The sequence below is a fragment of the Sapajus apella genome, unplaced genomic scaffold (assembly GCF_009761245.1).
Source record: "Sapajus apella isolate SASKATOON/1434 unplaced genomic scaffold, GSC_monkey_1.0 scaffold159, whole genome shotgun sequence".
NCBI lineage: Eukaryota > Metazoa > Chordata > Mammalia > Primates > Cebidae > Sapajus > Sapajus apella.
In genome coordinates this window covers 1964811-1992483 of record NW_022437099.1, presented here as the reverse complement: position 1 = coordinate 1992483, position 27673 = coordinate 1964811, and the positions used below count along the sequence as shown (strand labels likewise).

Sequence of the window (27673 nt, the reverse complement as noted above, 5' to 3'; positions counted from 1 at the left end):
TGAGACCCTGGGTAGAAATCAAGACATTGTGGAACTGAGGTCAGCAGTAGCCAGCTTGCGAACCCAAAGCCACAGACAGCGTGTCATCTAATAGCAGCAAGCCACCAGTGCATTGCTCTGTCAAATTGTGCACCCTCTTTGGTTAACCACTAGGTTAATGTTCTAGCACCTAGAACATTGCCTGTTCCATTTTGGGGACTCAGATACCCTTTGAATGAATGTGTAGGCATGTATTGGGTTCCAGCTGTGTATCGAGTGCCTACCAGGTGGTAGAAGTAGAATGACACATTAGGCTGGGTGCAGTGGCTCATGCCTGTAATCCCAGCACTTTGGGAGGCCAAGGCGGGAGGATCCCTTGAGCCCAGGAGTTCAAGACCAGCCTGGGCAACATGGTGAAACCCCATCTCTACTAAAAAATACAAAATAGTCCATCTTTATAAAAAGTACCCCATCTCTATAAAAAATACAAAACTTAGCTGGGCATGGTGGCATGTACCTGTAGTCCCAGCTACTTGGGAGGCTAAGGTAGGAGGATCACCTTAGCCCAAGAAGTTAAGTCTACGGTGAGCTGTGATTGCCCCACTGCACTGTAGACTAGGCGACAGAGCAAGACCCTGTCTCAAAAAAAAAAAAAAAAAAAGACACATTAAACAAAGGGGAATAAAAACACACGCACACAAACATGGGCTTTTCCACATTTGTGTTGTGTACTTTACTCAAAGGACAGGGTAGAGGGTGGTCCCACAGGAGAAGCACGTGAACAAAGCCACAGTCTCAGTGTGGGAGAGCCTGTGGTTGTTAGACCAGTGCATTGCTCTGTCAAATTGTGGCCAGCCTTGGCTCCTTCTGTTTGGGGCTTCCTTGGGAAAGTCAATCAGACATGGAGATCTTCTTTAAGAAGCTTCCTAATCATTGTCATTGCCAAAATAAATGTGGCTTCACAGGTCGTGGCAGGGACAGGTCTTGTCCCAGACAATAGCTCCTTTCTAGGAGCTTGCATTTTAAGTCTGAGTGTCTTGGCATACAGAATAATAGGGTCCTGAATAAAAATGTCTTTGTATTTGAAAAGAGATTCATGGAAATTTTTATTCTAAGGTTACCCTTCATTCTTGGAAAAATCAGATAATCCAGAATTGGTTCTCTGGTTGCAGAATAAGGCTGCATATTATTTGGACATTAGTCATTACCCTGCCGATAAATGTGGACTCATAATCTAGCTCTAACTACTTCATTTTATCAGTGAGAGCACCGAGGCCCAGGGAAATTAGAGACTTCCAGAGGCCTCTCTCATTAGTAAGGGCCACATCAAAGGAAATGGGGGTCTGTCCCCCAAGATGCCTTTGGCTTCTCTGAGTGCCCTGAGTCAGTTCTTTTCACTCCCCTGAGCTCTGTGTATGGTGCTTCATCTCATTCAAGGTGATAGAAGTGATCCTGAGACCACCAACCTAAACACATCTGAGCTTCAGCCTGAGACCAGTGATGTAAGCCTGAGGCACACCCCAGCCTCAGCTTCTCCCCAAGAACATGGACAGTGTTGAAGGAGGAGGCAGGTGACTGTGTGCAAGGCAGGGCTGAATAGTGCAGTTTGCAGTATTGTTGGTTTTATCTTTTTTTTTTTCCACTAGTCAAAGTCTTGCAGTTTGCTGGTTTTTTCTCCCCCCTTCCCCCGCCCCCCCCCCAAGAGACAAAGTCCTGCTCTGTCTCCCAGACTGGAGTACAGTGGTATGATCATGGCTTCCTATAGCCTCGAACTCCTGGGTTCATGCAATCCTCCGTCCTCAGCCTCTCTGGTAGCTAGGACTACAGATGTGTACTACCACGCTCAACTAATTTTTCTGTATTTTTGTAGCAGTGGAGCCTTACTACATTGCCCAGGCTGTTCTCAAACTCCTGGCCTCAAGTGATCTCTCTGCTTCAACCTTCCTAAGTGCTGGGATTGCAGGCATGAACCACCACTCCTGGCTTGGTTTTATCTTTTTACAGCTATGATATTCCCTCCCAGTGTCTCTTCTTGATTTCATATACAGACACCCCAGGATCTGCATAGTGGACCCTTCTGAATCTGGTATTTGATGAAAAGTGAGCAAATAATTTTGTTTTCTCCTAAGTTGTGGTGGCTTTGACTGTGAAGTTCTAGCTGTATTGATAATAGTATTGCTTTTTCCATCCCTGTGACTATGCTCAGATGAATCCTCAGGGAAGCTTGTCATAGAGGACTGAAATTTCTCTGAGTCTCAGGGGAGGAAGGTTAAGATCCACCTCCCACCTCAAAATTCTTTTTTGACAGAGGCTGAAATATGAAATTGCAGAAGTGATGACAGAGATCGACAATCTGACTTCCGTTGAGGAGAGGTAATGATATGACTACACCTTCAAGCTATGTACTCTTTTTTTTCTGCCTTCATCCTCTAGTCAAACTTGCAAAAAGTAGGGTGAGAGTGGTGGGATGTAGGGAGCCTGTGGAGTTGTTAATTCTTCTCCTGTCCCCCTGCTCCTTTCTTCTTCTCATGGAGAGGTTCAGGGGTGTTTCTCTGGATATTACTTCTCATCGCCTCCTCTCTCTAAGTCATCATCTAGCTTTATAGATTTAGGCATAAGCACAGGCACTTCAGGGTTCACCCGCACAGAAATTAACCTGTCTGCATCATAAGGAGCTGTGCTTTATTAAAATCACTGGTTTGCATCATTAGTTTTTTCTGAAGTATCTCTTAAGTTATCAAATGTAAAAAAGAGTAACAGCGGCTGCACCACTCCTGCTGCCCCCGCGGAGGCTGGAGGCCCCTCTGTGAAGGCCTGTGCTTTTCTTCCTTGAGCCCATTGTTGAGGGGAAAGTACACTGGAGGGCCATGACTCAGCTGCACTATGAAAACTCCGTGAGTGATTTTTAAATTATTTCTCACCAATAGCAAAACGACTCAGAGGAACAAACAGATAGCCATGGGAAGAAAGAAATTCAACATGGATCCCAAAAAGGTAAGAGAATACTCTCCATTTTCTGGCCTGCAGGAGATTGACTGATTGATTGATTTGAATTGCTGTCTCCCTTTTGGACAGAAGTCAGAGGTGGTCGGTGATAACACCTCATAAGAGGCTGGGAGTTGAAGGCACATTTTTATCAAAAAGGGGCTGTTCACGAGTAGGGTGAAGCAGAAGTGCCTTGTAGGGCTGGTGCCCTGAACAGAAAGGCCTTTCTTCCAGAGTGAGCTGCTGGGTGAGGAAGCGGCCTCCCAGGCCTGCCTCAGATGACTCCAGGCAGCACCGTTGCTATTGAGGCTCATGTTCTTGTCTTCCCGCTCGAGCTGGGCCCTACAGTCAGGCAATCACGTGATTAGGAAGGTGCAGGGATGGGAGTGGCCAGGTGTCCAGAGGTTATGAACTTTATAATCTGGGAGGGTTAAGTGGTTCACGTAACAGGACTTTATTCATCCATTCACCTTAAAAAGCAGGTGTCTGTGAAAGAACAAGGGATCCTCCACATTTAAGCCAGGATCTTCATCTTTCCTCAAGTAGAATTTTCTAGGGAAACACCTGAAAACAATGAAATCTGAAACATGTAGTGCTTGTTTTTGAAACTGAGCTAAAGGATTTGGCAGAATCTGTGAAGCTCTTTGGAAGACATTTTGGTTTTGAGAAAGAAGGGTAGACCTGAGTCTTCAGGGTCGAGGAGAGGAACGGCGTTTACATGGGAAGATCTCGCTGCAGAGGTGGTCCTGTCCCTCCTGTGGACTCCAGTCAGTCTGCACTTGTAATGTTCCCCTTGCTTTTTTGGCATTGAGCCTCTGTGCTAATCAGTTAATTGTTTGTTCATTCGGAAATGTTTAATTGATTACAGAATTCCACTGTACAAGGTCTAAGATCTGTAAACTCATATATGTGCAGGTGCAGTTGCAGATGATGTTTACAGAAATTTGTGTCATTATTCCGTGCTCACGGTTTGCAGGTCAGTGACTGCAGGTGCGCCACACTGCATCTGGCTAATTTTTTAAGGGGAGGTTGGGTTTCACCATGTTGGCCAGGCTGATCTCGAACTCCTGACCTCAGGTGATCTGCCCACCTTGGCCTTCTAAAGTGCTGAGATTATAGACATGAGCCACCGTGCCTGGCCAGGTCTGGATTTTCTTAAGGTCCAGCACATCTGCAGCCGGAAGAGGGTTTTTGTTTAACACATACATTCTAGCCACTGTGAAAATTCTCCTGTTGCTTTCTAATTCTCTGCTTATGGGGCATAAATCAACTCCGAGATGAAATGAAAATTGTCAATTTTGTGAATTTAGAAATGATTTGGTATTTTGGGTAACAGCTTTTCTTTAAGGAGTTGGAACTGTGGAGTCAGATTGATCAGCAGATTTAATAAGCATTGGAAGCATCTCAGGATTCTTTATGAAAGTGGATGTTCTTAATACTGGACCTTATGTTTTAAGGGAACCCAAGTGGTGCAACACGGAGCAGTACACTAATTTCATAAAATACATACAAATAAATACTTATTTTTTAAAGGGATGCCACTGAGGCCAGGCGTGGTGACTCATGCCTATAATTCCAGCACTTTGGGAGGCTAAGGCAGGTGGATCATTTGAGGTCAGGAGTTCAAGACCAGCCTGGCCAACATGGGGAAACCCTGTCTCTACTAAAAATACAAAATTAGCCAGGCGTGGTGGTGGGTGTCTGTAATCCCAGCTACTCAGGAGGCTGAGGCACGAGAATTGCTTGAACCTGGGAGGCAGAGTTTGCAATGAGCCGAGATCGCGTCACCGCACTCCAGTCTGGGTGACAAGAGTGAGACTGTCTCAAAAAAATTAAAGTGATGCTACCACTGTGCATGATTTTTCAGCTTCATGAGCATAAAGTTATCTTCATACCTATGAAGTCCTCTCTGTCAGGCTCTTGCCTGTCTTCCTGTTTTATATATATCGTATGTCAGATTTATAATAAGGGCCAACATTGAGAACTCACTGTTTGTCAGGAACCATGATGAGGAAGCACTTTAGTTAATATACTTAAGTTCCTATAGTAACCTTATAAAGTAGGAAGGGTCCATTTTAATTCCTCTTTCACAGTTGGGGAAAGTGAGGCACAGAACAGCCAAAGAACTCGCCACTGTCCTGAGCAGGGAACCTGACTCCAAGGCAGTCTATGACTGCTACTATCTGCTGCACTGGGTAGAAGCCCCTGGGGTTGGTTTCTAGGTAGCCCTAAGCAGTCATCCCTGTGGCATTGGCTTACCACGGCCAGGGAAGTCTGTGTTTAACCCATTTATTATGCCTGAGGTTGCAATTTTTTGAATTTTTTCAATCAGACCTTGGTGATGACCTTGGGCAGTAGGATATAAACAACCCCCACATGCTTAGCGTTCCAATAGTGGAACACTTGGCATAACCTGCTTTGCCTGGGCTGTGGCAGACTGCTCACCAGGCTTTATTTTTCTGTTCCTCTTCACCTAAAAGATTTAAAAACTATTGATTACTGGTTGTACTTATTTATAATTATGCTGCTTGATAAAAGCAGATGGTACATTGAGTCTGCATGTGGCCTTTTGCTGGGAAAAATTATCAAAGTCCCTTGGGCTTGTAGAGTTGGATATAGCACTTTTCTTAGTCTTCTTGAGCTTTCCTAACACAGTACCCCAGATGGGGTGCTTAAACAATGGAAATGTATTTTCTTACAGTTCTGGAGACTGGAAGTTTGAGATGAGAGTGCCAGCATGGTTCGCTTCTGATGAGGGCTTTCTTCCTGGCCTGCTAACAGCCACCTTCTTGCTGTGTCCTCACATGTTGGGGAGTAGAGAAAGCTTGCTCACTCTAGAGTGGTGTTCTTATAAGGGCACAAATCCCATCAGACCAGGACCCCTGTCAAGATCCCACCTCATGTAATCCTGATTACTTCTCTTTTTTTTTTTTTTTTTGAGACAGAGTCTCGCACTGTCGCCCAGGCTGGAGTGCAGTGGCACAATCTCGGCTCCCTGCAACCTCTGCCTCCTGGATTCAAGTGATTCTCCTGCCTCAGCCTCCCGAGTAGCTGGGATTACAGGCGCCCACCACCACGCCTGGCTAATTTTTTTGTATTTTTAGTAGCGATGGGGTTTCACTTTGTTGGCCAGGCTGATCTTGAACTCCTGACATTGTGATCTGCCTGTCTTGGCCTCCCAAAGTGGTGGGATTACAGAGGTGAGCCACCGTACCTAGTCACCCTGATTACTTCCAAAAGACCCCGTCTCCAGATAACATCATAATGGCAGTTTGGGTTTCAACATATGGATTGTGGGGGGACATAGACATTCTTTTCACAGCTGCAGTGGATGATCTCACATCCTTCAGACAAAACTTAAAATTGTATCTACCTCCCCGTACCCCTACTAAACATGTAACATTGTGAAACAAGGCTGTCAGAGTAAATAAATTCCTTCAGGCTAAGATGATGTTTTCTAAGTCTCAAGAGTATTAACACTTTAAATAAGGAGCTTTGGTTTCTTTCAAGTGCATTATTTCTAGAAGTAGCACTTGAGTTTATAAACGAGTAAGATGGAAGGTTTGATTCGATCAAGGAAGCTGAAAATGCTCTGTAGACTCTTTTTTTATTCCTGATTTATAAAATATGTAAATCTATATGATAAGCAGGGGTTCAGTCAGTGGACTAGAAATTGAGGAATCCCTGAAAGGAGATAAATGGGATCAACTGAAGAAGGAAGCAGTGCCCACAGCACGCACAAGAAAGAACTGCTGTGGGTGGTGAGAGCAACGTCAGGGTTCCCTGAGCACAGAGGAGGTACGTTCAGGGAATAGAACTGTAGGAGGGACTGAGACTGGTCACCCTTTCGTGACCTTGTGCCTAGCAGCGATTGTGTCTCCAGGTGGGAAAAGCAAGAGGGAGCCCTTAGTCCATCAAAACAGGCAGCGTTCTTGGTGAGTGGCAGGACCAAGAAGGAGAAATACCAACTCCCAGAGACTAGCCATCCGCTGCCTGACCTGCTCCTCTGCCTGACCTGCTCCTCTGCCAGATCACTGGAGGCTGCTGCAGCGAAAACCAGAAGCAGGCAGCATTCTGTTAGACAAACAGGGACTCTTAAATACAAAGACAAACACCTCTCAAGCACCACCAAATGTTTGAGGAAACCTATACCGTGAAGGAGACATGAAACCGGACAAACAGAACTAAGGCTGGAGGAAACAGATCTAATAGAAACAACAGAGGCGTGGAGGGTGGCTCATGCCTGTAATCCTGACACCTTGGAAGGCCAGCAGGGAGGATCACTTGAGATCAGGAGTTCAAAACCAGCCTGGGCAATGTAGCGAGACCCTCAGTTTTTAAAAAATTCAGCCAGGCATGGTGGTATGTACCTGTAGTCCTGGCTACTTGATAAGCTAAGGTGGAGGATCACTTGAGCCCAGGAGTTTGAGGCTATAGCGAACTCTGATCGCACCACTACATTCCAGCCTGAGTGACAGTAAGACTTTGTCTCTTACCAAAAAAAAAAAAAAAAAAAAAAGTCCTTTTTCAAGCTGGGTGTGGTGACATGTGCCTGTAGTCCAGCTACTGGAAGGCTGAGGCAGGAGGATTGCTTGAGCCCAGGAGTTTGAGGCTGCAGTGAGCTGTGATTACACCACTGCAGTCTACCCTGGCGAACAGAACGAGAACTTGTCTCTTAAAAAAGAAGCAGCAGGCCATGTGCAGTGGCTCACACCTGTACTCAGCACTTTGGGAGGTTGAGGTGGATGGATCGCCTGAGGTCAGAAGTTTGAGACCAGCCTGGCTAACAGGGTGAAACCCCATTTCTACTAAAAAATACAAAAAAAATTAGCTGGATGTGGTTGTGGGTGCCTGTAATCCCAGCTACTCAGGAGGCCAAGGCGGGAGAATTGCTTGAACCCAGGAGGTGGAGGTTGCAGTGAGTCGAGGTTGCAGTGAGCCAAGATTGCACCATTGTATTCCAGCCTGAGCGATAAGAGCAAGACTCTATCTCAAAAAACAAAAACAAAACAAAAAGCAAAAAAGAAACAATAAAGGAAACTTTTTAAAGTAGGATATTTGTCTACATTATAAATATCATCAAAGAGATACAATAGGACGTTTCTTATCCATAATACAAAAATGGGGGGTTGTGAAAAAGAACCTTGGAAATGAAAAGTAGGTCTATCACGTAATCTCTTGAGCACATGGAGAAGATGTGGCTGAAGAGTGGATGTGTGCTAAAAGAGCGTTTAATAATTCTTTGTCCAGATTTGCACAGAACTACAAGAAAATGTACAAGATGGGTCCAGCAGCCCAAATTTTATCTAATAGAAGTCTCAGAAGGAGAGAATGAAAAATGGAGGAGAGGAAATATTTCAAAGAAATCTTGAATATTTTAGAACTAAGAAAAAATCTTTAGATCCAAAGGCCCCACCAAATGCCAAGCTGGATAAAAATTTAAAAGGCTTATACACATAGATGTTTCAAATAAAATATTGTAAAACTCATGGATAGAGAAATTCATTAAATTTCCGGGAAGGAAAGAAATATCAGCTTACCTAAGAAGAAATGAGAAGCATAGTGAGCTTATCAGGAAACACTGGATCAAAGACAGCAGGGAAGCAGTGCTGAGGAAAAGTGACTTAAAACCCAGAATTCTGTGTGCCCTATCACTCATGAGAGAAGGTGAGTAAAGACATGTTCAGACACACAAGGACTTCTCTGATCTCTAGGAATTGTGTAGTTGGAATATGATACCTCAAAACAAGAAATGATTACACAGGATCAAAAAGGAAAGACATGCAAGGAAACAAGCAAAATGAGAAACTGATTGTTTAAAAGGTGTTTTTTTTTTTTTTTTTCTTTCATTTTTTTTACTGAACATCTCTTTCTTGATAAAAGATGTTTTTTTAAAGTCCAGATTTATGTCAGCATGTAAGTAACAGAGGGAAAGGAAGGAGGGAAGTAATAGCTAAGGTTTTCTAGATGGTGATAGATAAAATAAGTTTAAATACTTGTCAAAATTTTAAGAGTAATCACTAAGGAGAAATAAAATAGGATTTTTAAAAATTATTAAGAAAAATTGAATAAAAGTTAAATCAGTTCATCACAAGCCTGGAAAGGCATGTGACATAGAAAGCACCAAATAGGGGCTCAGACAGTAAGTCCTAACCAGTCAGTGCTTGCCACAGATTTGATTGGGCTAAATTAATGACAAGACAGACACTTGGGTATTAAGTTAAAAAAAATAAAATCCAGCTGTCTTCCGACTGCTACTCACACCTAGAAGTAGGAGATCTATAAAGGAATCATGTAGAAGAGAAACGGAAAAAGATAAACAGTAGGTATAGTGGGTCAAATGGTGCCACCGCCCCCATTTCTGCTGTTTGACTTTCTAAATGGCATTTTAAAATACTAACATTTTCTAATGTTAGAACACTCACTTTCTTTTATGAGTATTTACCTAGTGTATTAGTATTTTGAGGCTCCATGTCAAATGACCACAAACTTGGTAGTTTAAAACAAGAAATCTATTGTCGCTCAGTTCAGTAGGCCAGAAGTCCAAGATCCCGGGTGTGGGCAGGATTGCTGCTTAGACTCTGAGGAGAAGTCCTTCCAGCCTTGCTCCTGGCTTCTGGCGGCTGCCACCCTCCTGGTCTCCACAGCTGTGGGCGCCTCACTGTGGTCTCGGCCTCCATCGTTGTGGCCTCCTCTCGCCTTCTCCTCTGTCTCATAGGACACATGTGATTGGACATAGAGCTTCTGTGTCCTCCTCCTCTGCTTGTCTCTGTGTCACCTTCCAGATAGCATTCTCCAAGAAATGCTCTAGTTTTTTTGGATGTTCTGAATTTTAGGGCACATCTTGAGCATCCAGAGGAATTCACGGAAACCTCATGCCCAAGTCCATTTAGTTCCTGGGACTTCAGCTGACAGTGGCAGGGGTCTTTGCCATGCAAGGTCAGACCCCCAGCCTTGGGGCCTCAGAGATGACAGGACAACTAGTGATCCCTGAGGGTGTCCCTGCCTCCCCCTACCACCTGCAGCTGATGGCCTCACCAGGCTTCTCCACCTGCTTTACTTGTTTTCCTCACTTGCAGCCAGCAGCAAAGCCCTAGGACTGTCTCTCCTGCCTCAGGCTTTGTTTTCAATGAACTTGGGCTGGATTAGGGATGTCTAAGGACCAGTCCTGCATTGCTACAGCGTATGTGTGTCTTGCAATTTAGATGGTTTCCCTGTGGGTATACCCACTTAAACTCCTACAAGAGATACATATGAGAATTGATTTAGGATTGTTAGTCTTAACTGATTTTTGTTTTAGAATAATATATTAAATTATGGTGCACAAATTCCAAATATAAAGAATCTTTGTAAATTAGTATACTCACATAACTGCAACCCAGAACAAGCTGCAGTTGTAGACTATTACAGGGTACCTTTCTGATGCCTTATCCTAGGGAATTCACTCCCCAGGGCAACCAGTCCTTAATCACTGTAAGTTAGTTTTGCCTTTTTAAAACCTTCTGTGAATGGAATTGAAATACTCTTCCATGTTGTCTTTTGTTACATATCATGTCTCTGAGAGTCATTCATGTTAGTGACTGTTCATTCCATTGCATTGCTATGTAGTCTTCCATTGTGTGATTATGCCAGAATGTATTGATCAGTTCTCTTATTGGCTGTTTGCAGTTTTTGGAAATAAGGCTGCTGTGGACACTCATGAATTTAAAAAAATAACAGGAAGTCTCTGGACGGACCATGAGAGTACGAGGCAGCCCTGGTCTTGGGTACTGAGAATCTTAGCTGGATAGAGCCTCTCTGAATTTGTAGAAATGGCTTCCTGGCAAACTGATTTCTGAATTCCCCATTCCTTTACCAGCCTTGCCAACACATACTTTGAAACTAGTTGCAAAGCTATGTCAGAGGTAAAAATTTCTATTATTATAGGTTCCTGGGACTTGTCATGAGACAGTGCTCAGCTGATTCAGGCCAGGTGCAGCCTGTTGCCTTTGAGATTACCAGCTCTGCTGCAGCACCTAGGGTGGGCATGAACTTTGACTGTCATGAGCTTGGTGGCACATTATGCCAGTTAATATGTTTTTGGTATCAGGTAGCAGAAAATCCAACAAAAAAATGTCTTACACAGTGGAGGTTTATCTTCTCACACAGCTGTGTGGCAGCAGTAGATGGCTTCTGAGTGGCAAGAACGCGATCCCTGTGCTCATCTCAGGGTTCCCCACATAAGATGGCCACTATGGCTCTTATGTAGTGGCCTCTACGTCATCACATCTGTGTTCAAGGCAGAAAGGAGGCGGAAGAGCAGTGCTGGCTCATGGGCCCCTTTTTACGAGGAAATGAAAAGCTTTCCCTCCAGGCTTCTCTTTCTGTCGGTTTGGCTATATCTGGGTCGAAAGGTTATTTCTAGTGCCAAAGGCAGCCAGAAAAGTGCCTCTCTAGTGAAGGGATGTCAGGGAGCGGGGACTGGTACCACCTGCTCCCTGCCTCTTTGGGACTGGTGCCAGGTTGGCCAAACAGCAGTGGCCACCACCCACAAAGCGTTCCTCGCAGACACAATAATCCATCTTCCTAAGCTTGGGAAATCTAACATTATTGTTACTTCTGCCTTTATAGTTTCTATTAACCACTTGTAATGGTTTGTTCAGTAACCCATTTATTTGTCTTTTAACTTGTTAAACTGCCAGGAGGAATGAATGTGCATTTCTTTGTATAAAATGTAGTATGGAGTTGGGAAAATGTGCATTTCTTTGTATAAAATGTAGTATGGAGTTGGGAAAATCAGGTTGTGCAGTTGTATGGGTGTCTCTGGTATTATTTTTGCAGTGTCCATACCAGTAAAATCATGACACTAAGTGTATTTCTGCCTTTGAAAAATGAGTTTGAGTGACGCTCCTAACCGGTGCTTCCTTTCTAACGTTCTTCAGGGAATTCAGTTTCTAATAGAAAATGACCTGCTACAGAGTTCCCCAGAAGACGTCGCCCAGTTCCTTTATAAAGGAGAAGGCCTAAATAAGACTGTCATTGGGGACTACCTGGGTGAAAGGTGAGTTAAAGGAGGATGCACAGCTCTACCTGGGGCCACTCAGCCCTGCAGCTTGATGTAGGCTCACACTCCACTTTCGGGGCCATCACAGCCTAAAGGCCACAGGCTTGGGCATCCACATGCTTCTTCTCAATACCGAGTGAGCCCTGTGAAACTGGTTCCTCTCCCATGTCCGTGGGAGGAGAGAAGCATTGGGGCCAGATGGGATCCATGCTCATCTGGAATCCTTTTCTTAGAACTGATAATGCTGCTGCCCCTTTCTCCTTATCTTGCAAAGCATCTTATTGTATCTTCTGTTTTGCCCAGAAATATGCCAGATTTCTCATTGGTTTTCTTTCCCCTGTTACTTGTAGTATGAATGAAGGTGGAAAGTTAATTTTTTAAGTGGAAAGCAGCAAGTCAGATTTACTTTGACTTTCTGACCTCTACTGGCTTAGCAGAGGTTAGGGCAAAATGCTGAGGCAGCACATGCCCTAAGTGTACCAAAACAGACTTTTGTCAAAGACCAGAAGAAAGTGTTTTTAAACAGAAGCCCAACAGTTCCTAAATTTGGATGGTTTCTGTTTTTAGCTTTTTTTTTTTTTTTTTAAGTACTTGATCAAAAATGGAAAGTAGAATACTTCCCAACTCATTCTGTGAGGCCAGTACTACCTGATACCCAAACCAAAGACATCACTAGAAAACTGCGGCCCATATATCTTATGACTATAATATATAGGGAGCAATATGCGAAAAGGATTATGCACCAAGCAGGACTCATCCCATGAATGCCAAGGTTAGTTCAACATATAAAAGTCAGTTAAAGTAATATACCATGTCATTCAAATAAAGGACAAAACCCACATGTTCTTCTCAACAAATATAGGAAAAGCATTTGGCAGAACTCAAACTCTCTCACGATAAAAACACATGAAAAGCTAAGACAGACGGGGAACTTCCTCAACATCATGGAGGGTACCTATAAAAAAAAACCCACAACTTAACATCATACTTAATGCTGAAAGACTGACCGCTTTCCCCCTAAGATCAAGAACAAGACAAGGATGTCTCCTCTTAGCACTGCTGTTCAGCCCAGTGCTGGCACATCTTGCCAGGGCAGCTAGACAAGAAAATAAAGACATTCAAATTGGAAAGGAAGAAATTAAATTCTCTTTGCAGATGATGCAATCATGTATGTAGAAAATCCTAAGGAATCATTAAAAATTATTAGAAGTAATAAATTCAGTAAGGTTGCATGATACACAGTCATTATACAAAACTTGATTGTATTTCTATACAATAGCAAGCAATAAACTGAAAAAGACATTAAGTAAACAGCTCCATTTATAATAGCATTAAAAGGAATAAGATACTTAGGATAAATTTAACAAAAAAAGCAACATTTTTACTCCAAAAACCACAAAACGTTGAAAAAAAATGAAAAGACCAAAATAAATGGAAAAGCATCCCATGTTCATGGATTGGAGGGCTTACTATTGCTAAGATGCCAATATTCCAACATTTATCTACAGATTTAATGTACTTTCTATTGAAATCCCAGCTGACTTCTTTGCAGAAGTTGCTCAACCTAAAATTAGTATGGAAATTCAAGGGACCCAGAATAACCACAGAAGTCTTTTAAGAGCAAAGTTGCAGAACTAGCATTTCTCGATTACAGAATAGACTAAAGTGGCCAGGCGCAGTGGCTCATGCCTGTAAGCCCAGAACTTGGGGAGGCTGAGGCGGGTGCATCATGAGGTCAGGAGTTTGAGACCAGCCTGGCCAACATGGTGAAACCCCATCAACAAAAATACAAAAATTAGTTGAGCATAATGGCAGGTGCCTGTAATGCTAGCCACTTGGGAGGCTGAGGTAGGAGAATCACTTGAACCTGGGAGGCAGAGGTTGCAGTGAGCCAAAATCATGCCATTGCACTCCAGCCTGGGTGACAGAGTGAGACTGTCTAAAAAAACAAACAGCAAATAAACAAAAAACCATATATAATCAAGACAGTGTAAGACTGATGTAAGGATAGACGTATATAAATCGTGGAATAGCATTGAGAATCCAGAAATAAAACCCTCACATTTACTGTCAAATAATTTTCAACAAGGTACCAGGATAATATCAGTGGGGGGAAGAATAGTCTTTTCAGCAAATGGTGTTGAGATAACTGGAAATCCACATGCAAAAGAATGGCATTGGACACCTAACCAGATACAACAATTAAAATGGATCAAAGACCTAAATGTAATACATAAAACTGTAAAACACTTAGAAGAAAACACAGGGAGAATCTCTGTGATCTCAAATTAGGTAGAGTTTCTTAAATATGACACCAAAAGCACAAATTTGTTGAACTCCTCATCAAAATATTGTGCTTCAGAAGACATCAAGAAAGTGAAGGCCGGGCCAGGCGTGATGGTGTTTACAGCTGGTTTATCAGCGCCAGATTTCTTTGGTCCTTCTCCACTCCCCCTGCTTCACTTGACTAGCCTAAAAAAAAAAAAAAAAAAGTAAAAAGACAACCCACAGGCCATCCTGGGTAACATAGCGAGCTCTGCCTCTACAAAAAATACAAATAAATCAGTATGACTTGCAAATATCTTAATATAATATTTCTCTTTATATAATCTAGATATAAGTCCTTAGCAGATTATAGACTATCATACTGATTCAGTCCTTATAATCTGCCAAGGACTTATATCTAGATTATATAAAGAACTCCTCCAAAAAAGAGTAAAAATAGCAAAAATTACTCAGTTGTAAAATGGCAAAGGATCTGAATAGACATTTCTGCAAAGAAGATATACAAGTGGCCAGTAAGCACAGGAAAAAAAAATGCTCAGTTGATCATCAAGGAGATGCAAATTGAAACCACAATGAGATTCCATTTCATACCCATTAGGCTGGCTGTAATAAAAGGGACACGTACAAATGCTATCAAGGCTGCAGGGAAGTTGAACCCTTATACATTGCTGATGAGATATAAAATAATGCTTTGGAAATCAGTCTGGGAGTTCCTCAGAATGCAAAACATAAACTTTAACACGGAAGCCAGTAATTCCACTCTTAGATATTTACTCAGTAGAAATAAAAATGTGGCTAGATGTGGTGGCTCATGCCTATAATCCCAGCACTTTGGGAGGCTGAGAGAGGTGGGATGATTGCTTGAGCCCAGGAGTTCCAGACCAGCCTGGGTAACATATCGAGCCCTGCCTCTACAAAAAATGCCAGTTTTTTTTTTTAAAAAAAACCATATGGCCATGCAAAAATTTGTGCATGAATGTTCATAGCCACATTATTCATAAACCATATCTTTTAAAATGATTGGGATAATGTGTATTAGATTTAAAACTGATTTCTTTTTTTCCCAGGGATGAATTTAATATTAAAGTTCTTCAAGCTTTTGTTGAACTCCATGAGTTTGCTGATCTCAACCTTGTCCAAGCCTTAAGGTAAGTGTTATCATTTGGTAGGTGTTGAGCGGATGGGGGAGGCCAGAGGATTGCTGCCTGAGCAGCAATGGTGGTGAATTGACTCCAGGTAACTCAGTCCCACACAAGTCTCGCAGATGCTGGCTCCTGTTCCAGATGATCCAGGTAATGTTGTGTGACACTGAATAGGTCTGGATAGGAATTGGGGCACGTGCTCAAGATCAGGGCCATACTCTCCTCACGATGGCCACTGGTGCTCCTGTTCATTTTGCTTTTGTTTTTAATGCTGTTTGGCAATAGTTCGAGCCTTCTTCCCAAGCTCTGTATGTAGTGGCATTGGTGCTACATGGGGTTACTTGCACCAGATTTGACCTCAGACACCAAACTCATGGATATCTGAGTGTACCAGGGAGGATGTAGGTTTCTCGCCATTGGGGGCCACCCCTGGCCAGACACCCTTGGCAGGCCTGTTTTTGTGTCTGGGATACACTCCCTGGACGCCTCCTCGAGCTGCCCTTCCTGCACATTTTCTCCTGCTCTGCAAGCAGGAAGTCGTCTCGCCTCTTACCTTGGTGCCCCGGCTGAGTTGTGGGGGCTCTTCATCTGTTCTGGAACTTGACCCTGAGCCAGCACTCAGCAGCATCCACGGGAGAGGAGACAGGGTCTCTTGTGGGAGCTGCCTCAGCCTGCCCTCAGCTGAAAACATCAAGCCACATCTTGTCATGTTCTCGGACGTTTTGCTTCTTACCCTGTTCTCGTTTACGTGGTCTGTTTCCTTGTGGCCCCTCCTCAAGTGCAGACTGCAATGTTGGCAGCGTTTCTGTGGGACCCTTGTGACGTGCTCACAGTGCAGCCTGGGGCTGAACAGTGCGCTGAGAGTTAGCAACAGATAAGAATCCTGCAGCCACAGTTCAGGCTTATCAGATCCCGTTTCGGGAAGCTGTACGTCCAAAGAGGGGCACAGGCCTGGTGAGTCTGGGAGGGGCGTCTGGCATACCCCTTGCTGCTGTGACTTCATTTCTTTCAGTCCATCAGTCTCTTGCCAGAGCCGGAGAGATTCCTGTTAATTCCCACAGCTGTGAGAGCCTGGCATAGCCCTGTAGAGAGAGCCTGATGAAGGCATATGGGGGGCAGGGATGCAGGCAGGTCCTGTGGCCTGAGGAGCTGCTGTGCAGATATTGGCTTTTGCCCTAAGGGAAATGGCAAGCCTGTATGGGCAGAGGTGCGTGGGCTGACTTGGGACTCATCACTGCTGTGAGGTGGGCAGGGAGGCCACGGCAGTGGGACGGCAGGTAGGTGCATCTTTGTTGGTGAACGTGAAGCAGAGAGGGAGTGAGGGGTGACCCTGGGTGGCTGGCCTGAGAGTGGAGGAGGGGCAGTTGTGTTGAGTCTGAAGGCTACCGGTGCAGGCCTGGCGGAGAAGATGGGGCCTGGCAGAGAGTAGGGCCAAATGTGGCTGGAATCCCAGGAGGAAAGGGCAGAGGAAGGAGCCTGGGGGGCCATCTCGTGTGAGGGACGCATAGAGGAGCCCCGGCGAGGCCAGGCTGCATCCCGCCCCCAATGGCTGGTGGGATCCATATTTAAAAACCATGGACAGCCCAGAGACTTAATTGGAGCCTTGTCTAACTCAGTCCTGATCCTTGTGCTAAATCCACAGTAGCATTAGACATAGCTGAGCAGCTGGTGGGGAGGCCACAGCTGGCCATGGGGACTGCAGCCCCTGCCCCCGGGGCTCACACCTGGGCTGCCAGGAGGTGGATAAGGCAGGTAGTGGGGGTGGTGCCACATAGCTGAGGAAAGCAAGAAAGGGAAGCGGGTGGGGGGGTGCTCGGCTGGGGGAGATTTCAATTCCAGGCAGGGCAGCCAGGGAGACCTCAGTCAGATGGGATGCTTGAGGGTGGGAGCGGCTGCTGGGCCTGGTTCCTGAGTCAGGAGTATGTCTCCCCAGCAAGGCGGTGGCAGTAGCAACTTCAGGCCGCAGTACCCAGTGTGGTTGTGGGGGGGTTTGGATACTGTCCTGTGGACTCTGGCTCTGCCTTGTGGTTGGGAGTTCTGAGAGGAGGACGTGGTCCTGTTGAGGCTGTCAGGACAACCTGCTGCCAGCTCTGGGGACAGGCAGGGCTCTGGTGATCACCTGGCAGCAGCAGGAGATGATGGCAGTGGGGACGGAGAAGTGCCAGGATCCTGGACATTTACTTTTTAGGCAGAGACAACTAGCCTCGCCGCTGAATTGGTTGTAGTTATAAAAAGATGGACCAGTAAGTGTGTCTTGAGTTACCGAACAGAAGGAAACTGTCCTGGCTCTTCTCCTTTCTGTGTCTGCACCCCCAAGCCCCTGCCAGAACTGTACCCCAGGCCCAGGAGGAAAACACCCTTCCTGAGCAGGGCAGAAGCTATCCTTGGCCATGAAGTGGTGTTGGTTCTGACACGGCCGTGCCTCGGCTTTGGTGTCTCCATAGGCAGTTCTTATGGAGCTTCAGGCTGCCCGGGGAGGCCCAGAAGATTGATCGTATGATGGAGGCTTTCGCTTCTCGCTACTGCCTTTGCAACCCCGGGGTTTTCCAGTCCACAGGTCAGTGCAGAGCTCACAGCCTGGCCCCTTGCCAGGCACAGCCTCCAGCTCTGGAGGGGGTGGCCCTGGCGGGCACAGCCTAGCATGTGTTCCTGGGGCCTGCCTTCCCTGAGCGAGGATGACCTGTGGGCCGGGCACCTCTCGAAGGCCGGCCCCCAGCACTCGGGGTCCCACTGTCCATGGAGGTTCTGGCTGAGCCCAGCACCCCGGACTCGTTGCAGACACGTGCTACGTGCTGTCATTCGCCATCATCATGCTCAACACCAGCCTGCACAACCACAACGTGCGTGACAAGCCCACGGCAGAACGGTTCATCGCCATGAACCGTGGCATCAACGAGGGTGGGGACCTCCCTGAGGAGCTGCTAAGGGTGAGCTCCCCGGCCCAGGCCGCTGCTGTCTGCAGGATCTCTTCGCTGTGAGCGGCCGCAGTGCCTGTGACTGTAGATGTGCCTCCCAAGTCTCCTTGCTGCCCTGATCCTGCTGAGCTTTACGCCTGGCCAGCCACTTTCCTCTGAATCGCTGAACCTGCTGCTGTTTTTTCTTCCTTGCAGAATTTGTATGAGAGCATTAAGAACGAGCCATTTAAGATTCCAGAGGATGACGGGAATGACCTGACACACACCTTCTTCAACCCTGACCGCGAGGGCTGGCTCCTGAAGCTGGGTGAGCCCTGGCTGAGTGGGACCTGGGCCATGACCCCTCTGCCCACGGCAGCAGCCCCTTGGGTTTCTCCCAAGCTCATTTTAGGAATGTCCCCCACTGCAGGCAGAGACATTAAAAAGAAACACAGTTAAGCCAGAGCCCGCTCTTGGTAACCACACGGCCCACGGCCGCTTGTCTGAGCCATGTCTGCGCAGAGAGTAATGCCCGGGCTGCATGGCCCATCCCAGAAAACTACTGTGAGTTAGCGTCCAGGTCCAGCTAGGGCAGCTTCCTGCACGAGAAGCAAGCGCATTATCTCCACAGAACCTGTGTGCCTCTCTCTCGGTTTGGTGTGGCTGTGATTTTTGACGCGTGGTTTAAATGTGCCTTCTTGTTGTTTTCCTTCTGCCTGTGGCTCCCACCTTTCTGTTCTGTGACGGGCTGTCCCTGCTTGTCCTGCTTTAGGAGGTAGGTACCCAGTGGCTTCCTGCCCCCCAGCGGCTCATTCCTCTCGGTCTCCCCACGTTGGTCTGTGTGAGCTCTGCTGTGTGGCTGCCATTCATCTGATCCATCTGTGGACTTGCTGGGACTGCGCCATGCACGGTGCGGTGAATGCTACACCTACCCTCAGGGGCGGGGCTGAGCGCGGCTGGGACCTGGAGCACATGGGGATGCTGTGGGGAACCGGCTTGTCCCCCACCCCGTGTATTTAGGGGTCTGCAGCAGTAGAGAAGCTGACAGCCAGCCCTGTCCCTGCGGCATCACCATCCACCCCATACTAACCCAGCAGCTCATGGAGGGATTTTGGGAGCGCTCTAAAGGCTTTTGGGGCAATTTAGGGCACTTACAGGTAGTTTTAGGAACGTTGACAGGCATTTTGCCTGAGGGGTGGGGATGGTTGCCCTATACCCACAGTGAAGCTGAGAGATGCAGTGACTGGGTTCACACAAGCCCTTCTGAGAGCAAGTGGCCACTGGGCAGCACATAAGACCTGGTGTGGAGCATTCTACTGATTTTTTAAAAATTTCATCAGCCGGGTGCAGTGGCTTACACCTGTAATTCCAAAACTTTGGGAGGCTGAGGTGGGCAGATCACCTGAGGTCAGGAGTTCAAGACCAGCCTGACTAATATGGTGAAACCCCATCTCTACTAAAAATATAAATTATTAGCTGGGTATAGTGGTGTGCACCTGTAATTTCAACTGCTCAGGAGGCTGAGGCAGGAGAATCGCTTGACCTGGGAGGTGGATGCTGCAGTGAGCTGAGATTGTGCCATTGCACTGCAGCCTGGGTGACAGAGTGAGACTCTGTCTCAAAAGAAAAATTTATCAGCCAGATTCAGTGGCTCATGCATATAATCCTAGTGCTTTGGGAGGCTGAGGTGGGAAGATTGCTTAGGCCAGGAGCTGGAGACCAGTCTGGGCAATATAGTGAAACCCCGTCTTTACAAAAAATAAAAACTAGCCTAGCATGATGGTGTGTGCCTGTAGTCCCAGCTACAAGGGAAGCTGAGGCAGGAGGATCGCCTGAGGCCCGGGAGGTTGAGGCTCCAGTGAGCTGCGACTCTGCTACTGTACTCCAGCGTGGGCGACAGAGTGAGACCTTTATTCAAAAAAAAAAAAATTATCAAGGGAGGATGAGACACGGCATAATGGTGGTATGACAGGCACAGGCCTCCCCAGCTGATGGAATGGATGTGAGCCCCATAGGCCTGCTGTTCCCATTAGGGTCTTTGACTTTGGCCATTGTTCTTTGACTTTCTTCTGGCTATGCTGAGGTTTAGGGTAGTTCTAGATATTTGCCTGAAAACCTAGCACCATGACCTTGGGCGTGGGTGCCTAAGAGACCCGATTCAGGTAACGTGCGATGTTCTAGAGTGAGGGCAGGAGGAGGCATGTGTCCGAAAACACCAGCAGGCACCATGGACCAGGATCATTGGGGTGTTGGATTTGATGCCTCCCTTCTGGCTCCTGCATTGCCCCCTAGTGTCCTCTCGAGAGTCAGTGATGCTGTCAGCCTGCCTGGCAGCTCACGTGGCCTTTGCCACCAGGGAGGGGTCGGCTCTAGAGATGAAAACTCATGAATGAAATGAAGGCACAGCAGAGCTCGTGTTGTCTAACCTGTTTTCTGGTTGGGCAGATAAACAGGCCATGAAATGAGTGCACACGGCATTCACGGGAACCAAGAGCTGGCTGGGCGCCAGGTGCCAAGCGGGGGCCCTGGTGGGGCTGGTGCAGCTGGCATGGTCTCAGTGTGGTGGGTGGCGCAGTGAGTGGCTACTGCTCCAGGGTGCTGGCTTCCTTGGCCTCTCCCATCCAGGCAGCCTCTGCATCCACTGTGGTCTCAGGAGCAAAGTCGAGACCAAAGGCTGGTGAGCTAGGGCCCTGGCTGGAGGTGGACGAGATGGGTGCAGAATCTAGAATGTGCTTCCAGGCGTGTGCTCAGCAGGGAGTGTGGCCTGGCTTGGTTGTGTTCTTACTGTAGATTTGCTTGTAGAGCAGGTGGTCTTGAAAAGGGCTGGATGCTTTGCCAGAGCATAGGAGCCCTGCCATGTACACAGGGATGGTTTATGATTGTTGGTAACATAAGACTTTGAGTCTTGAATCAATTACCAAAAAAAAAAAAAAATCATAGGAGGTGGTCCAAGCTGAGCTGTTGTGGAGAAAGTGTGTGCACGTGCTGTGTTAATGCATGTGGACCCATGTGTGCATACCCACGCACATGCCTGGCCACAGCAATGAAAACAAACTCGCAGAGAGAAAGTGTGGTTCCTGTCGGCAGGTTCCAGAAGCCAGGCTCTCATCTGTAGGTGAGGGTGTTGTGTGATGTGGCCAGAAACAAGCATGAGCAGAGCCTGCTGGGCTTTGAGACCAAGCACATCACCCCCCTGCCACAGGCCTGTAGTCCCAGCCTGCAAGGATCCCCTGGCCCTGTGGACTGGACAGGGATGGGGCTCTCCATGGTGGGTGTGAGCGGGGGCCCAGGTTGGAGCTGAGAGGCCTCCAAGCAGACCCTTCCCAGGCAGGGGCCAGGCAGGCGGGCTAGTGCAACACACAGGCCCTTGGCTGTCCGCCATGGAGCAGGCACTGGATAGAAGCACACGGCCTGGGAGCTCCTGGATGAGCTCCCCAAGAGCTCGAGACTTGGACAGCTGGCCAGGGAGGAAGGCCACAGCTGGTGAGCCCAGAAGGGCGGCCCCTGCTGCCATCCAAGGAGTTCCGTCTAAGGCCTAGTGCAGTAGGACATTTCAGGAGCTTCAAGCAGGGAGAGGCATGATTGCCACATGTGTTTGAAAAGATGCCTCTGGGCCACTGCTTGGGGGATGGCAGGTGGCATCAGTGCAGCTGGAGCAGGGCCTGCTCTGGAGTCTCTGGAGGGAAACAGAGGTGACCATGACAGTGATGGATGTCAGGGTAGTGGAGTTGCTGTCAGCTGATTCTGCCACAGCAGCTCCAGCTGGAGCAAGTGCCTGGAAGGAATCAGCACTGTCCTCCTGTCCCAAGGTCTCGGGGACAGAGAACATGTCTCCCTGCTCACTGGAGGACTGTGAGACAAGGTGGGGTTGCCCCCAGGGTCTCCTGCCCTCCCTCGTGGACCTGGGCCCCCCAGTACGCTGCAGCCGAGGTGGGGAAGATGAAGGCCAACAGCTTGGCATGGAGCATGGAACCCTTGGTGAGACAGGCACACAAGGGCCCTGAGGACTTTGGGCCTTGCTGTGGGCCTGGCTGGGTCTTCAAGGGGATGAGTGAGGTGGACCTGCACAGTTGGGGCAGAAGGTTCCAGTGACAGAGCAGCTTGTAGGGGCTCAGGGAGTGGAAGCCCCGGCCAGGGCACAGGAGAGATGTTGGGAGGGGCAGATTTGAGGGCAGGAGAGATGCAGCTGGAATCTTGGGGGCGTATTTGACCAGACCAGGGTCTAGACAGAACCTTTAATGGGTGGGCTGTTGGGACACTGGTGAGACTGAGTCTTGGGGGCAGGGGAGGGCAGCTGGATGCTGGGCTCCTGTCCCAAGCTAGAGGTGGCAGCTGCATTGTAGGCTGTGTTAGGCATCAAAGGAGGATGGCAGCGCTGAGTGAGGCAGGGGCCAGAGGGTCCCAGAGGGGCTGTGGAGACCCAGTCTGGTCTCCTGTTCTGCTGGGCCAGGGTTTCCTCCCACCTGCAGCTGGTTCCCCTCACCCATGGTCTCTGCAAACCAGGCCCCAACAGGGAAAGCACCCTGTGTCCTGGTGACCCGCAGAGCCCTTCTTCCACCATCTTGCCTCCAGGCCCCAACACCTGTGCTGGCCCCCATGCGGGGAGGCCTGGGACCCTCAGCCCCGAGGGCTCTTCCCCTGCCCATCTGTCACAGAGAAAGCCAGCGAGCTCCTCTGCGGCTGGGGAGTCATGCGGCAGAGAGGGCCTAGTGCCCCAGGGAGTACTTGAATTCATTGCCATGCACATGTTTTTTTGTTGAATTATTTAAAAAACAAACACAGGCAAGGCTAGCAGTTGAAGTGAGTTTGTCTCTGCTGAATGTTTAAGGATCAGAGATTTCCTTCCCTTAGAGGAAGGCAGGTACAAATGGGGGTACGTGAGTGTGCACGTGTGCTCCAGATCTTGTTACAAAATTAATTCAATCTTATGATTACCTGGGCCCAGGGTGATTGATTTTGATGGATCCTAGGGCTGCCTGAGGGCCTCCGTAATGTGATAACCGCCTGACACGGTGGGGTCAGGCCCTGCACAGAGCTGGGCGAGCAGTCCTGACTTCATCACGCTGCCATCTCATGTCGGGAAATGAGGCCATCCATCCCACTAACTCTCCCAGGAAGTGAACTGGAGCGCGGTCGTGTCATGGAGGGGGCCCCTCGGTGCCACGGAGGGGGCACCGGCGTGGGCGGGGTGGATGCATGCGGGGCCCCGCAGTGGGAACACCGAACGACACCTAAACCCAAGCCTGGTGCCTGGCAGCCTTTCTGAAAACACAGTGGTCTCTGCAGGTCCAGGGCCCCCTCTTGGACCCACGGGCTCCCTGTGCACGGAGCGTGGACTCATAGGGCCCTTCTGTTTCTAGGAGGGCGCGTGAAGACCTGGAAGCGCCGGTGGTTCATCCTGACCGATAACTGCCTCTATTACTTTGAATACACAACAGTAAGTAAGGCCGGGCCTTCTTAGCCTCTCCCCAGCAGTCACAGTACTGTCCTGGGGTCAAGGGACCCTCAGGCCGGTGACCCACAGTGAGTCCTGCCGTGCACTTTTCTCTTGTAGGATAAGGAGCCCAGGGGAATCATCCCGTTAGAAAACCTCAGCATCAGGGAGGTGGAGGACCCCCGGAAACCCGTAAGCTCTTCCTCCTGCACCTTCTCTCCCACCAGCCACCTGGGAGCCATGCTTACTGCTTGTAGGGAACCTGGCCTGAAGCCCCTGTGATGGCCTCCCCTCTCTTTTTCTCCACCAGAATTGTTTTGAGCTCTACAATCCCAGCCACAAAGGGCAGGTCATCAAGGCCTGTAAGACGGAGGCTGACGGCCGTGTGGTAGAGGGGAACCACGTGGTGTACCGGATCTCAGCACCCAGCCCAGAGGAGAAGGAGGAGTGGATGAAATCCATCAAGTAAGCGGGGCCTTGGGGGCCAGGGTCATGCCCATCTTCTCGTGCCACTTGGAGGTGGGGTGTATGGTCTGGAACATGGACGCTTCCGTGTGCAAGAGTGGACCACCGTCTGCCTCCAGAAACCCTGGAGGGGGCTGACTGCCGAAGCTGATGCTCAGAGCTGAGCCTGCAGTCCTGTCTGAGGAGCCTCTGGCATGGTGGGGAAGGGGACACGACCTAACGTGGGTGTTTTCCTTTTTTTTTTTTTTTAAACCAGAGCCAGTATCAGCAGGGACCCCTTCTATGACATGTTGGCAACAAGGAAACGAAGGATTGCCAATAAAAAATAGCTTTCCTGGTAAAAGACCCAGCCCCAGCAGAAAGACACCGTGGGCCGCCCCTCCGCAGAAGGCGTGGCAGGGAGGCACCCTGCGGTTACTCGCCACTTCTCCAGAGCATACCGTGGCCCAGACTCATCTCCGAGGCCTCATGCTGTGGCTGGGGTCCTGGGAGGTGGTCGCCCTGCGGTGCTTGCTGCTTCTCCAGAGCGTACTGTGGCCCAGACTGATCCCCCAGGCCTTGTGCCGTGGCTGGGGTCGTGGTCAGCTGTGCGTGTCCAGAAGCATTTCCTTCCTGCGACCATCCCGGTGCCCCAGGGGGAGAAGCCAGGACAGCAGCTCCTGCTCTCTCCACAGCAGACACGGGATGGATTCCACAGACGGGAGCCTCATCTGTATCATGCCAAACATGTCCACTTGTGGCGGTGTCAGCTGTTCTAGAACGCCACTGTTTTATAGCAAAACAGGAAAGGAAAAGCTACCAGTTTTTTATTCAGAATTTTTTCTCAGATATATAGGATTATAGCTTTTATATGCCTTTTTATATGCTGAAATTATAACAAAAGATACTTTGTAACAGTAGTATTTTTAGAATGGCAGCTATAAAGTTAACTCCTGGACACAAATATATACTGTGCACTGAAAAAGTACCCATCTAGATGCAGCACCCAAGGAGAGGGCTGCCCTGGGGGCAGCAGGCGGGCTGGGGAGGGATGGCCATGGCGCTTGGGGGCTCCAGTGTGACTCCCCTGCAGCCTCCATTCAATCCAGGCTTTTTGGCCCCACAAATACTTTAAAAAAGCAAATCATTATAATGGTTAATGGTTTGGGGATGTTTAGCCCGTAACTGCTAAATCCTAGGAAACAGCTTTTTCCTTGGACACAGCTGGTCCATACGTTGAACCACGTGAAACTGCTAATGTTTTGCTTAGACGCACACAAACGGCAGCTTTTCATATAGGTCAACGCAGTCCATGGGTTAGATCGGCTTTTGACCATATCGCACTTTAAAACCTGTGGCAAAATCAACGCTTATTTTACAGACCTTATCATTTGAACAGGCTTCTTAATGAATAGACACAGAAGGAAGGAATCAGTCTCACTCCATGTAGTGCACCGTATCCTGAGAGAGGTGCTTTCCCTACAGGGAGGGAAGAACAGGCCATGGGTGCAGAGGCCCGGCACTTAGGGTTCTGGGAAGCTGAGAACCCCAGGTAGATGATGGTGCTGGAACTGGCGAAGCTCCATGCCTGCCTAGGAGGCCATCAGGTTGCTGTGGATGTAAGGATGCAGGTACCTGGTGCTCTGCTCCAGGAAAGGTGGATCTGGGCCTCACTTACAGAGAGGGGGCAGGGCTGGAAGGGGGCATGGTGTGCTTGGGTTGACTTGGGTCGGTGGCAGACGCTGCTCTGTCTAGAGGACCCTGTTGTACACTGGGCCGCTGGGTTGGTAGCTGGCTTTTCCTCTTCCCACCCTACCTGCACAGGTGCACACACTTTGAATCTGCACGCTCTGGAGGGCATCTGCACTCCTGTGTGAAATGCACAGTCCAGGAGACAAAAACCTCAGGCAGTGTGCGCCCAGGTTTCCTTCTCAGCATCGGAGACTTCAAGTTGCCTTGAGGGAGGAGGAGGTCATCCCTGTGGATGACCTTGATGTAGCTTTAAGTCACACTAGACTGCAGAGGGGTTAGAGGCCAGAAGCCCCGTCCTGCATGAGACTGTTTCATTCCCAAGTTCTTAGGCTTTCTTACTGCACTGATACCTCACATTAGAAACTTTAGTTTCAAGAAAGACAAGTCAGCGTTCTTGAAATGCCTGGCTGGTAGATCTGCAGCTCTGGCCTCCAGTCTTCCATGAAAACAAATGCTGCCTGGATCCCCACCCAGACCACACACTGATGGCTGGCTCTGGAGGTGCCCACCCCTCAGGTTGGCCCCGCACTGAGGACTGGCAGCAGCCAGCTCTGTCAGCATGTCATGCTCGCATAAGCCGTGTCCTCCTCCTGACTGACCCAGGTATGATCTGGGGATGCAGAGCTTTGTGTGGTTTGGGTGTTGGGAGAAGCAGCAGGAAGGAGTCGCCGGATGATTAAGCTCCCCTGTTGGGGTCACCTGTGAGTGAGCTTCACTGGGTGGTGGGCATCCGGGAGCTGCGCAGAGGCTGTGGTGCTGAGTTAGACTCAGGTACTTGGCCATCAGAGTGTTAGAAATCTCCCGGCTCCAGGCTGTGTTACAACAGTATTAGCATGAAGGCTATGCAGCCATCATGCCTGCTGAGCCCTGAGGCAGGCCTGATCCAGAAAACTCTGGGTCAGTGACTGCACAGGGCCAGCTGCCACCAGGACGGCCCTGAAGCAGGACATCTCTTTGTCCCTCACCCTGGGCAGGTGTGACCCATCACGATCATGATCCTCCCCACCCCGATGTCCGAGCGCTGGGCTTGAATTGTTAGTCCCAACTCTGGCCAAAGACACACTTTCTTCCAGGGACAGAGGCCAGGAGGCAGTGAGGGAGCCCTGTGGGGAGGCGGCAGCTGCCACAGCCTTTCCAGCCTCTGTCTTGCTGGGCCCTGGTTCACATTTGAGTTTAATTGGACTGACCCTGGACCCAGACAAGCAGCAATGTCTTTGGGGTCACAGAACATTTTTTGGGCAGTTTAATGTGGTACCAAACAGTGAAAATGGGAGCTATTTATAGATGGAGCAGCACTTAGTGCTTCATAGAAAGCAATGCCTATTTTAAAGTTACAAATGCAGATATCTACATAGATGTGCTTTGCTGAGAAGTTAGGTCTGTGGTAAACCAGAGACCACAAGTTGTGACTTTCTTCTTAGAAAATATTCTATTTGCGATAAACATAGTAATATGTAAATAATGTACATCTATTGATTTCTGGAGTGTTATTCAATGTATATACTCCCACAGCTCGCATGAAGAAATAGCCTCTATCTATCGATATTTGGTTGTAAAGTGAACAGTAAGATTAAGATTGGAGGGTGGATGGCTGTCAGAGCTCTCGCAAATACTGTGTTCACTAAATAAAAATCACATGTTAAAACAAGACTGTCCAAGACTCAGTTCTTTGAAACAGATACTGTTGGGTCCAGCAAACCCCTCCGATTTTCCT

The 27673-nt window shown here is 48.3% G+C and overlaps 1 protein-coding gene across 3 annotated transcripts in view; it reads left to right on the top strand.

The window, feature by feature from the left end:
* CYTH3 (cytohesin 3) overlaps window positions 1–27673 on the top strand; it is a 113663-nt gene that overhangs the window by 84189 nt on the left and 1801 nt on the right. The window contains exons 3-13 of one of the 3 annotated variants that reach the window (XM_032266473.1): window positions 2288–2352; window positions 2907–2973; window positions 11886–12004; window positions 15361–15441; window positions 17880–17992; window positions 18214–18362; window positions 18546–18657; window positions 23690–23766; window positions 23884–23955; window positions 24074–24228; window positions 24485–27607. In XM_032266473.1, coding sequence (XP_032122364.1) covers window positions 2288–2352; window positions 2907–2973; window positions 11886–12004; window positions 15361–15441; window positions 17880–17992; window positions 18214–18362; window positions 18546–18657; window positions 23690–23766; window positions 23884–23955; window positions 24074–24228; window positions 24485–24557 — 1083 coding nt within the window. In that variant the 3' untranslated portion in view covers window positions 24558–27607. Of the gene's footprint in view, window positions 1–2287; window positions 2353–2906; window positions 2974–11885; window positions 12005–15360; window positions 15442–17879; window positions 17993–18213; window positions 18363–18545; window positions 18658–23689; window positions 23767–23883; window positions 23956–24073; window positions 24229–24484; window positions 27608–27673 lie in introns of those variants that run through there. The other 2 variants (XM_032266474.1, XM_032266475.1) reach the window with 2 other exon arrangements.